The sequence below is a fragment of the Haliotis asinina genome, chromosome 7 (genome assembly GCF_037392515.1).
Source record: "Haliotis asinina isolate JCU_RB_2024 chromosome 7, JCU_Hal_asi_v2, whole genome shotgun sequence".
NCBI classification, from domain to species: Eukaryota; Metazoa; Mollusca; class Gastropoda; order Lepetellida; family Haliotidae; genus Haliotis; species Haliotis asinina.
The window spans coordinates 31,672,704-31,685,468 of NC_090286.1; the positions used below are offsets into that span (position 1 = coordinate 31,672,704).

A 12,765-nucleotide genomic window follows, 5' to 3' on the forward strand; every position below is an offset into this window, starting at 1 on the left:
GCCGATGTGATGGGTTTTAACAAATCGTTCGAGATTATTGCACAAGTAATGTGAAGTGCATACACTTGTGTGCGTACATGCGTGCGTGCATGTGGCAACATGGCGGCGTGTGTGTGTTGGAGCATATGCTAATGCCGGACTTTCTAGGGCCCTTCATATAAAAAGATCCCTAAGTTAGTCTCGAGACCTTAGTACTTCCGGTGAAAAACAACGCTTCATGCCTTTTCCAGTGGCCTCATGTTTGACACCTGACAGTAAGGAACCGATAACCTTGCAGGAATAACAAATTTCTGATCTGTTCATCCCCGAATTAACCATCTATTGCGAAACGCAACAGCTGCGACAGCCAAGTTTGGTGGTACACTTGGTCCGGTCTAGTAAAGTCATATTTGGCGGTCGCGCAAAATCAGAACTGGTTCTTGAATATACACTAGAAGCGCAAGGCTCCAGAGTACGTACGTATATTTTTCAATAGAGTACTGCGAAATGTTAGAGTACTGAATGGAATTTAAGTAAGTAATCAGGTCTTTCGTTTCATATGTACCACAACATTGCTGCTCTTGTGTAAACAGGTCAACAGACAATAATGAAATACTTTTTTTCAGATAAATACGTCCGTATGTGATTCTAAGACCGTATACCATTGTTGTGGTGCGTATCTACTACGTTTTCTGATTTTTCTGGCTCGCCGCATGGAACTCATGGGTAGGAAAGTGCTTAGTGCCTACAGGCCTACAGACCCAGTTGAACCTCGGTATGTCACGAAATTGCAGTACACTGTATACTGATTTCCATATAAACAATGCTTGTTTTATCCCCGTAAGGCAACAACACGTACTATCTTTCAAAGTCTGTTTTATTGGGGCCTGGTCTCCAGCCTCCAACCTTTCGCTACCCTAAGGGGAGATGCACTGTCCACTAGACAACAGAAGCGCGTTTATTGCAGATCCTATATGCAAAACTGCATCGGTAAACAAAATATGTTAATCGGGTGTCTTCAGATGCCACATTTGATTTGATTGTGCTGTTTGCTCAATACGTCCTCGAAGGTTTTAAACAGTACGGTGAACAGTAAGAACTTACGTTAAATTAGTTCCACTTTAAGATGTCATGACGTGTTGCTATAGAGTACTTTGCGTTAGTATCCAGTCTCTCACTTAATTTAATACTGTAGTAGTAGTAGTAGTAGTCGTAGTCGTAGTCGTAGTCGTAGTAGTCGTAGTCGTAGTCGTAGTCGTAGTGGGAGAATCCAGTGAGGGTTGCAGTGGTGATGGCTTTGGTGGTAGTAGTAGCAGCAGCAGCCGTTGTTGTTGAAATGACGTTGGTTGAAGCAGTAATAGCAGCAGCAGCCGTTGTGTTGAAATGGCAGCAGCAGCAGCAGCTTTAGCACCTTCTAGGGATCATAGTCCCTGTCTATATGTCATTACAGATTTCAGGTATTTTTTTTCAGGTATCATATTTTCGAGGTACTGTGCAATCACATCGCCAGGCCACCTAATCCGTCAAGTCGCGTCGTGCAACATGATGCTCTGTGTTTCAGACGTGTAAACAGTACTGGACTCTCGACACCTGCGGCAACAACTACGGACCCTTCATCGTGGAGACGACGGCCGAGATTAAGTCTGATCCTGCGGTCACTGTCAGGGACTTCACCATCACAAACACACAGATCGTAAGTCGCTGACTACTTTGAAATAGGGGGCGGTATGGTGGCCCAGTGGATAAAGCGTTCGCTCCTCTCACCAAAGCCCCGGGTTCGATTCCCCACATGAGTACAATGTGTGAAGCCCATTTCTGGTGTTCCCCGTCGTGATGGTTGCTGAAAAACTGCTAAAAGTGGCGTAAATCACTCTCTCACTCACCAATACTTTTGGATTAAAATTGCGAAGGTTGCTACCATGACACTATGAAATTAAACAAATGTTTCTCGTGCATATTTGGATTTATGGTTTTTGGAATTGTTAGTTGCTACATCATTGCATTATTTGATAAATGTTTGAATTTTAAATGGGAAGTGATGTAACACAGAAGTGGAAATTTGTGTCCAGGAGCATGTCTCCCAAAGCAGTCAGAGTGAAACACAGATGGGTCCAGCGATATTAATGGAATCGGAACGAACCAACGACGAGAACTGTGTGATCCAGACCCGATTATTTACAGACCGCTGTCCATGGCTGGAATATTGCTGAGTGTAGCTTTAAACTACGAACAAACAGTGAGTGAGTTGAGTTTAACGCCGCACTCAGCAATATTTCAGCTATATGGCGGGGGCGAAGAAACAAGCTTAAAATACGGTTTTAAGCGCTTAGATGATTTCCGCTTCCTTACTTAAACATATATACTTGGGTTTGAGGAAAGTAGCCTTGTAAACATTCATTCATTTGGAACAAACCGACGGGGAGAATTAGAATGCACGTCGGATATTACATGTATATTTGAAGTTGTTCAGTGGCCACGAAGGGGACATGAGTTGATGTGCCCTGTATGTTTGTTTATGTTCCCTGAACCCATGTCCCTTTGATGACCAGTGAACAACGTATTTATCTTACCAAACTCCTCAATGTTTGAAGCACGGGCATTAGGTCGTAATGAGGAGGTCGGAAGTTAGGCAACAGCCCAAACACTACTAAATACGAAGTATCAATCGATTTTCCACAGTTCTACATTTCCAACGGGTAACATAGAAAATATTAATAGCTTGTAAACGGAGTACATTTATTGGCTCAGCTAATCAGAAAATGACGTTGTGTGATGTAAGATAAATTGTTTGTTATATTATTTCTTCTTTGACTAATGGGCTTGTTTTGTGGAGATTGCTTCTTGTAAACGCCCCCCATGCTTCTTGCAGCCGTCTGAATCCCCGCGGGTTGTCCGACAATTCCACTTTCACCGATGGGCGGATGGGCAGAACGTTCCCAGCTCCAAGATCGCCCTTCTGGAACTGATGGACATGGTTGAGAGATGGCAGCACCAGTATGAGAACAAGCCAGTAACAATCCACTGCATGTGAGTGTGAATTGTAACCACTCAAGGGGCGGTGGGATAGCCTAGCGGTTAAAGTGTTCGCTCGTGTTTCGATTCCCTCGTGAGTTCAATTACCATTACCATTGTGTCTCCCCCCACCCCGTCCTGACATTGCTGGAATATTGCCAAAAGCAGTGTAAAACTTTACGCACACACAATTGGAATTCCACATTTGCTAGAATCAGATTTTGTTAACCCTTGTTGATGCAAATGTTATAAATCATCTCGGCGTTGGGATCAAATGTAGTTCCTGAAATTATTTGTCACGAAATATGTATATTTGTTCGCCACACAATCAAATGTCGTTCCCTTAAAATAGTTGATGGACATACCCCCACAAGTGTATTTTATCAAGATTAGAAAATATAGTCATAGTTAAGTCAATGCGATAGGTTGTTAGGAATGTAAAATTTGATTAGAGGCCACGGCACATTGTGTTGATACAAGTATTTGTCAGGGAATAGTATATTTAGGGCCAGCCGTCAGACATGTGAAGGTTATAGTTAACAAGTAGCTGAAGGACGAATATTGAATGTCCTCCAGACGGAGCTGTCAATGAATTGTGTGGGGTTTTTTTGAGAGTTACGAATGTATGGCATTACAAGAGCCTGTCTGGATTTCGACAAACTAATCAGAACCCGTTCTGCCTGTGGGCAGTTGTCTGGAAGGCAGCATATTGATATAGTCTGTGACAATGTCTGTCTTGAATAACCAATCAACATCAGTGTCAGCTATTTCACTCATCAATGTAGTCAGGTGTCTGATATATCAGTGTTATCGTCACCAAGACGGGTCGTTTTGCCGAGGCAGAATATGGGCATTCCACGGATACGGATTTATATGGCAATCGCAGTACAGCAGTGGGCGAAATGTCAGTCTTTAATAATGTGTGTAGGGACGTATATCCAATTAAGAATGCGGACAAGAATAACGAAAATTTCATGGATATACAACTTCTTTATTCTATATAGCCGACATAGATACCGATGTCGTTGTTAAGCAACTGGTACATGAGAAGTAATTTTGGGTGATATGTACGAATACCACATAGAATGGCAATCAAAGAAGTAATAAATCCCATTGTTTGGGAAGGGAATATAATTTGATCAAATATGTTTGAAGTGTTCCACTTGTTTCCGTTACATCACATGGCGAGATGATACAGGTCATGAAATACTGAGAGTGATTTGTCTTTATATGAGTTAGTGAGTGAGTCGTGTATAACCCTCATTTGAACAGTTTTCAAATACACCAAATGGGCAGGCGATAGCGTTATCAATTAAAATGTTGAGAGTGGTGTCTCTCAATGAGTGAGTGAGTTCTGTTTAGTACACAGTTTCCATCTACCTAAGACGGTAAAGCGATGTCATGTCATAACCTGAAATATTGACAGTGATTTGTCTCATTGAATGAGCGAGATGGGCTTAAAAGCATTTAACAGTTTCCAGTTGTACCAGGGTATGTCAAAGTGAAGGACATGTAGAAAATATACAAATCATGCAGGAGTCGGGTGTGTGAAGCACAGTAATGTCTAAATCTGCAACATTCACCTCAAATATGGCTACAGTGTTAGTCGTGTACAGATAGTAGGGCCGACATATACAACTCAAAAAAGTGAAGGAGCAACCAGTTCTTTTATTACAAGAGTTGCTCTCTCATTGCATGAACTTCGGAGCGGATATTTCTCAAATTCCACGAAACAATTTCAGGAATACTTGTATCACTTTGCCGTTAGCATGAACTTGGCATTGCTTGTTGGTATCTGGCGTGGTAGATAGATTAACTCTGATGATATGAAAGAATCGCGCAATCCTTATCTGTTCTGACCAGCACGGAACGTGACTTCGAGAAGCGTCGTTTGACATCGACCAGAACAGCGTTTTTTTCGTCATTAACCTGTCCCTATGACAACGCTACGTTTTGAAATACATGTCAATCTAAATTATGATTGAGAATTTTGACAAAACCTCTCCTGTTATTAAGCGATGGAATTCTTGTAATTCAAAACTGAAAAGCGTTGTGCCAAGTCCCCCATTTCCGACGCGTCTTGTTGCTAAGGAGATGGTGTATTCCTAAACACATCTGATTGAATTTTGAATTACAAAATTTGTCAAAATTGAGGAAATTACTTGTGATGAATGAGAAATTAGGCACGTTATTTGTCAAAGTAAAGAGACACATTTGCTTTGAGAGTGTTCGGTCGACATAGTTAAAACAAAAACATTGAGTTAATCCCGAGGTAACCACATTGATCATCAAAGTGGTTTCTTCATGAATATATTTTTTAAATGATGCCAAATGTCTTGTTAGGTTACATCGAGTGATGCAGACGTGTGCGTCTGAGTCATCATGTTATAGATCATATTTCTCTATGGAAATTAGGAAAATAAGCCTTAATTTCTAATTGAAGATTTTGGAATGAAAGATTTGAACTAAAGTGAGGAAATTCATAATTATGGTATTTATGTTTATTATGAAATGACAGTAATTTAGCGCAAGCCTCCAACAACAGCCTCAGAGAACATGAAATTATATCAGCGCATTCTTTTGCAAATAAACGTTTCGTACAAACACGTGGACAAATGTGGCACCAACCTCCCTAAAAATGTGAAGGTCATGTGACTCCTTGGCCTTTACATCTAACTTTCCAGATGGAATTAAACCTGGAATTTGGAAACCAGAAACAAATAATTTAAGGAAAGTTATTTATTTACTTTTTCTATTGCGTGTAGCCGCTTGTTCAGTTATGTTGTTAATTAGAGTAGTGCTTTGAGCACTATTTGTTTATGTTTTTGCGGCGTGTGAAGTTTGTTAGGGAGAGAAGCACAAACCCCTGTTAAATACAAAGTCATGATGAAGTTAGATTACGTGCATAAAGACAGCCGGAGCCCTATAACGACCTCAGAGCAGTACAAGAAATCGCTACGAAGAGGTACGAAAAACGTATCCGTATATTCGCCCCGTGTACCTTGACGATGTGTCCACGTTTGCGAAGAGCTCGCAGGGCTATGGATTTCACGATAAACTGGGGGGGTTTGGTCAGTCGTACCCCAGTGACGAGTACAGCACAAAGTGATCGGGAAGATACAAAGTTCACGTAAGAGTAGACGATCCGCAAACACGAAAACAGATACGAGTTAAAGACATCCCAACACCATGTCAGTTCAAACAGGTTCGTACGCTACGAAGTTCCCGTAAATGTATACGAGTCCCAGTCGTAACATTACGTTTGTTTCGTGCAACTACAGAAAAAAGCTTTACGTTTATAACGAAAACATAATGTATCGAATAGGATATTATGGCTCATGCAACTGATTTGAAGGTTCATGCTTTTCATACGCTGCTGAAAAATCACGAAAAGATGGCGTAAGTGTTTCAGTGGAAATCTATTAACTCGGTGCATTCCGAGCCCCCTCCCCCTGCTGTAAATCAGCAAGGACCCTATCTCTGCTGTCATTCAGGACAATGTTGGACGCATCTTTCGTCCTGATTGATGTTCTTTTCAGAAACACATGACTCACGCGGCGATGACGGATTAGCAACAATTTATATAAAATATGACATGTAATAAAAGGTTATTATTTTGAACTGAGGGAGGCCAAAAATTATCCAAGGATGAATATAAAGATTCAGTATTGAATCATGGAGTTTTAATATTTTCAGTCAGAGATTTGAACCAGCTGGGCTGCATTGAGTCACTGAACTTTATGTCTAGCGATGCGTGTGTGCTGCAAGATGTTGAGATATTTAAGCTCCTCGTGTCAGATAATCAACATATTTGCGTTCATGAAATACCCCAGAATGGCGCTACGGAGTAAAATGATTCAGACTGACTGTGATTTATAAGGGTATTGAGTCACCAAATATGATACTTGATCAGACGATGAATGTGATGTAGTATTTTCTATATATCACAAATTGATTAATATTTTGAAAAACGAGAATTTCGGATCAGCTCATCTGAGGAGCCCTTATGTTAACGCTGAGAGAAGCCGTGTCCGACTTACTGTAGAGTAATGTTCGCTAGCTGCAAGGAACCTGTTGCTCAAAGCGATCTTAGCGCTAAGCCGATCGTTACTCCAATGCATTGACCTTCGATCTCTTTGTGGACTCTTGATCCGCTGATCTGAGTTCATATATCACATTCATTCTTGTTAGGGACCGACCTGTTGATATCATCCTGTGAACATGACTGACGTTTGAATGAAGCTGTTTGGGTCAAGAGACTAAATTGTTCCGGTCTTCTTTTTCAAAGCGGTGATTGAAAAATATTCGATCTCACAATGTTGACATCCCAGCTACGTCCTTACGAAGCAAAACATTAACTTTTTTGGGACACTATGTACATGTGTTTATTTTTGTAGGGTAACCTGGTGGTTAAGGCGTTGCCTCGTCACGCTGAAGACCCGGGTTCGATTCCCCACATGGGTGCAATGTGTGTAACCCATTTCTGGTGTCATCGTGACGAGCGAACACCTTAACCACAAGGCTACCCCACCGCCCCTGGGTCATTGTGACCACGTAATTCCCATAATGGCTGAAAATGCTGATAGTTTGCTGGAGAGGCATTAATCCAATCTTCTTCACTTGCTGAGTCCAAGTGAAGAAAAGCAAAATGTTCGCTATAGCGTCAAACAGACCATATTAGAACACACCACATTTAGCACAACTGCCATGAAATGTGGAAATAGTGTGAACGCCAGTACAGAATGTAGTTAGACAGATTAATATTCCCGTGAATGACGAGGATGATATTTTCAGGAACGGCGCGAGTCGAGCTGGACTGTTCTGTGCCGTGAGCTGCATCCTAGAGAGGGTGAAGAAAGACAAGGAGGTCGATGTCTTCCAGGCAGTGAAGCAGCTCCGTCTCAACAGGACGCAGCTCATTGACAACATGGTGAGTACTACGCAGGCTGATAGTTTACATTTACATAACTGATATATTCTGCTATGGATCAACCAAATCGATAAAAGTGAGAGGTGTGTTTCGTTTCCGGAGCAGAACTCAAAAACTTCTTAATATCTGTCAGTAAAACTTGGTAGATATGTGTGGCAGACCCCAAAGCCTTTTGCTATTTACAGGTTTTTGTGATGTATTATTTTCTCAGTTCCATGAACATGTTGCTGACTTGGTTTCCGGAGCACAACTTGAAAACCATTTCATATCTTTCAAAAGATCTTGGCAGATGTATGAGACAGATCTTGAAATGTTCAAACTGTGTGAGAGTAGATCAAAATGTGCTTACGCTTTTGATGAACACCTGGTTTTCAGAAATCCATTCATATATTTGTCATGACTGTTTTGCCCTTTGCCTTGCCGGATTGTGTTTCAAGGGATAGTCCGACATTGACGTTTTATAGTTTGAAAGACAGATGATATTTACTTTATTTACTTTCAGGAACAATACAAATTCTGCCATGAGATCGTCCTAGACTTCCTCACATCTCCGGAAACTTCCTCCGTTCTCTCATGACGTCACTACCAAACCGGAAGTCATTGACATAGCCAGCGGTCTATGCATCTGCGCAGAGGATATGTTCAGTTATCGGAGTCTGTGAACGGGGAGGAAAATGTAAATCTTTTGGTTTGAGGGAACCGTCCAAATATTGTTGCCCGTTTGAAAGACACAGTGTGGTCTAAAAATTTTGCTCTGCGTCAGAAGTTTAGGTCGTGTTCATGGACGCCCCGTCTTTTCACATCCGGGCGAGTGAATATGAAAACGAGGCTGTACTCTCTACCTCGAAAGAGATGTAGAGTTTTTCAAAGTTCAATCCAAAGAGAGTATATTAGCCAAGGCGTAGACTGTCTGGTTACCCTTCCTACGGTGCTATGTTCATTCAATACATCACAAATAATAATTTTACAGAAAAATAAAACAGTGTCCTGGCAGATATATAGGAGTTAGCCATATGGCATTTTTGTCAAAGTTTGCATAATCATAAACTCACAGCAAAGATTCCTTACATACGATTTCTACAAATAAACATCAACAGTCTTTCCATACACCTAACATGAGCCGTACGTCGAACGGAAGAAAAGTAAACGAAAGTCACGGATGCCCATTTATTTGTCTCCATGACTACACAGAAAACCGTTCCTTATATATGACGCTTCATGACTTCCTCTGTACTAATAATTACTTGTGATGACACAACTGAACCGAGACAATCTGACAGTGTCAGCTCGATTACAACACAGTATTTTCATGAATCGTGGAATACGTTTGAAGTGATGAATGGACACGAAACTGGACACTGATTGGTGCTGTGGAAAATAGTATATTTCAAGACAACATCCTTTGAAGAGAAATGGTTGTGACATCCTCGGTTCATTGAGGATCCAACAGAGGATCGAGCCTACAGTGAAAAGTAGTCGTTAGTCAACCACCATCTGTTATGAATCCTATTTTCTGGACGTGTGTTTGTGATAGTTTGCTTGTATGAGATGGGCAGTAGAGCTGTGTAGATCAATTAATTGAATGAAATCCAAGAAATTGTACATAGACATGTTGGCAGTGCCGAAGATATGAAAACTTCCCTTGGCTTTGTTGTAGTACCCAGTGTTATGTCAACAGCGTTTGTGAAGCGAACCTCATTCGGACCATTTCGTGCAGCACCTCTTTCACACGAAGATACCGATAATTGGCGAGGTTTTCTGACTGACTTTCTTCCAGTAGTTATAGTTTGAGAGAACATCACGCATGATATTCACCAATTTCATGATGATTTGTTTGTATATTTTAATCAAGACTAATAGAAGCGTCTTTAATGGTCACAGATGACGTTGTGGAATTTTGTCAGCTTATTTCACCTGTGACGAAATTGTTCGTAAGGACGGGAAACTCAAACTATATATAACCTCGTTGTGTTCACTACGAGCGTTTACAGTGTATGTTGATTTGTTCCGAATGAAGGTATGGGTGTTGGGCCAATGCCATGGGGCTTCTGAGATTGTTAGACCTAGAAAAAAGTGCTTCGTTTGTAGTCAATCGGGATATTTACCAAAGTCATTAATTTATTCATTCTTATCATCCTTTCGATGATGTAAAACTATAAATGGCATTTGATGGAGTAAAAACGAAATTTGTGTGATGCAAAAACGAAAGTTTCAATTCCAATTGAATGACATGGATATCTGTTTACACGGAGTGAAAAATATCCTTTGTGTTGAAGAGAGTGTCATATCTGTCTTCAATATCCTTTAAAATGTTGAAACCGTAAGTGCTATTTAATCAACTCATTTTTAGTACACGCTTAACTAAAATATAATAATGAATTGTTTAAATGTATCATCCTCGGCTATCTAGGGATTTACATCTTCACTGTATTGGGATAGATACCATTGACCGTTTACTACAATACATAATAGCCATCCAATCAAATTGCTCTAAGGAGCGAGCAAACTTCTGTGCCACGTGAGTGATAGGAGAAAGAGTCACAGTGCAGTGACTCCGACAGGATTGGTTCGTTGGTTGTTGTTTAACGCCGCACGCACTCCGACCTAAAGCGTCCATGGTATGTATCGCAACCAAATAGAGATATGATAAAACCTTGAGAACCGGATGGAAGTGTGTATGCTATGAAGTATTTACATCACAGGCGCGTTTGTGTGAGAAAATACTTATTTAATCCGCCAAAATGTACAGTATATCTGTATATCATTATTCGTCAAATATCCCCAACTTGCATGAGACGTGAAACTGCTGACGATCGATGCTCTAGTCAACTCATTTACTGCCTCTGTGAAGTGTACTGTATAGGTTATTATTTGACGTGAGTTTCTTATAGTGTATAAATGTGATCATTAAATGTACTAGTCTCTTGTATCTGTATATTGATATTAATCAGCCATGATATATGAATATAGGCTGAATATTTTATCAAATCCTAATCGCCTGTTACTTCCCATGACATGTTTCAATATTAAAATAAACGTACCTGTCCTGTATCCGTGTCTAGTGGTCAAGGGGGGGGTAACTGCTGCAAGTATCGATGAAACGGAATCTGAATGCACGGGATTGCAAGTTCGAACCGTGATCCCAGAAGAGTTAGTTAGGTTTTTTTCACAGCCACATAATGATTGACATAAGAACGTCTTTTCCAGCTGACCTTGACAATCATTAGCGCACGCACACAAACACACACACACACACACACACACAAATAACTGATAGTATTTGATTTGTGGCGTCGCGGAGTGGCGGGCATCCTAATGGTGCAAGGGTTCTCTCGTCACGCTGAAGATCCATGGTTCGAAACCCCACACTGTTGAAGCCCTTTTCTGCTGTACCCTGCTGTGATATTGCTCATGTACTCTGGTACTAGGCCTTGTTAACAATAATTCTGACCTATTCAATGATATAAACGACCCATGGTGCCACGTTCATGAGTCCACCCTCATTAGGTCTCACGTTTGATGGAAATACAATATTGATGTTAATCATACTGTTAACTCTCCAACAGCTGTTCAGTTTTGTGGCTGTGTCACGTGTCCTGTCATAAAATGTATCTTCCTAACAACTATCCACTGAAACCATGTTTAACACAGAATGGCTTACAATATTTCCCGGCATTTCTCTTCCAGTGAGTTATAATATATGTTCTAAAATGTTCCAACAGCCTGTATGAGGCAAAGCGCAAGCGTACTGATACATAACAACTCAATAAACATGAGTAGTTGGAAGAAAGTATATTTCTCCAAAATCACGTGCAGCGCATGGAAAGCGCGGCAAGTATGGTTGTGACCATGTAGCTGGGACAGTCGCGATGCAATGTGTCAACCATGTTGCTTCACACATGGTGAGACCGTCATCATCAACTTGGGTGTAATTACTTCATTTGTGGTTTCTCGGCATGATCAAGAGATGTGAGTACATTTGAACTCAATTATTATAACAGTTAGATCTACTGCTTACAGTGTTCGAAATTGGCGACCGCCCTTAGGCCCGATGCCGACCGAAAACCACTCGGACACAGTCTTTGTTTTCTGCAGGCCCTTACGCCCTTCTTAGCTGGGAATTTCTTACATTCCTACACTTTCTGATCATCACCTAAAACTTTTTATGGTTCTCGGTCCTTAACTTAACTTTTCTTAATGGCAAACACTGACAGCGTTGTCCAACTCTAATGAGGTACAGTGTGAAGCCTGTGAATGTCACCATGGTCGTGATTGCTGAAAGCGGCTGATCAATTATTTCTTTAGACAAAGCCATTGTTGATAACCAAATGTTCTCGTTTGGTAGGAAATGTTTGGAGGTTTTTTGTTTGTGTGTTTTTGTTTGGGGGATATAAAAGTGTGCGTTTTGCTCGCTCGAAGTCTATTTCAAAATTGGCGAGCTATAGTATTAGTATGTGTACTTTTTCCACCACGTGCGCTCTCTTCGGTCTGTTTTCGTTAACATTATACTGATGAATCGCAATCTCCAAATCAGGGAGAGAGTTCCGTCCGTACCCGCCTCTTTTAACATCGTAAATTTGCTCCAGGGGAGTCCTTCCCCGATGTAATGTTCCAACACTGAAATACGTTCACTGATTGCTTCTTTATACTGTTCTTGTTTATTCAGTGTATATTTAGGGTGAGATATGGATGTCATTTTGCAGTTTTCGTTTCTGATGGATGTGGGGCCTTCCCTTCACAAAGTTTGTCACTAAAAAAAGGTGACAGCATTTTTTTTCCTCTTTTTCCGTGTGCAGTTTACAAGGGTTAAGTAACGATACTGTTGCAGGAACAGCCTCATATGT

At 40.9% G+C, this 12,765-nt stretch overlaps 1 protein-coding gene across 10 annotated transcripts in view; it reads left to right on the plus strand.

Annotated features, from left to right (window-relative positions):
* LOC137291043 (receptor-type tyrosine-protein phosphatase mu-like) overlaps window positions 1-10,970 on the plus strand; it is a 190,775-nt gene extending 179,805 nt beyond the window's left edge. For all 10 annotated transcript variants that reach the window (XM_067822302.1, XM_067822303.1, XM_067822306.1 and 7 more), the window contains 4 exons: window positions 1,541-1,672; window positions 2,849-3,006; window positions 7,786-7,921; window positions 8,424-10,970. In XM_067822302.1, the coding sequence (XP_067678403.1) occupies window positions 1,541-1,672; window positions 2,849-3,006; window positions 7,786-7,921; window positions 8,424-8,498 (501 nt within the window). In that variant the 3' untranslated portion in view covers window positions 8,499-10,970. The remainder of the gene's footprint in view (window positions 1-1,540; window positions 1,673-2,848; window positions 3,007-7,785; window positions 7,922-8,423) is intronic.
* The last annotated feature ends 1,795 nt before the right edge of the window (window positions 10,971-12,765 follow it).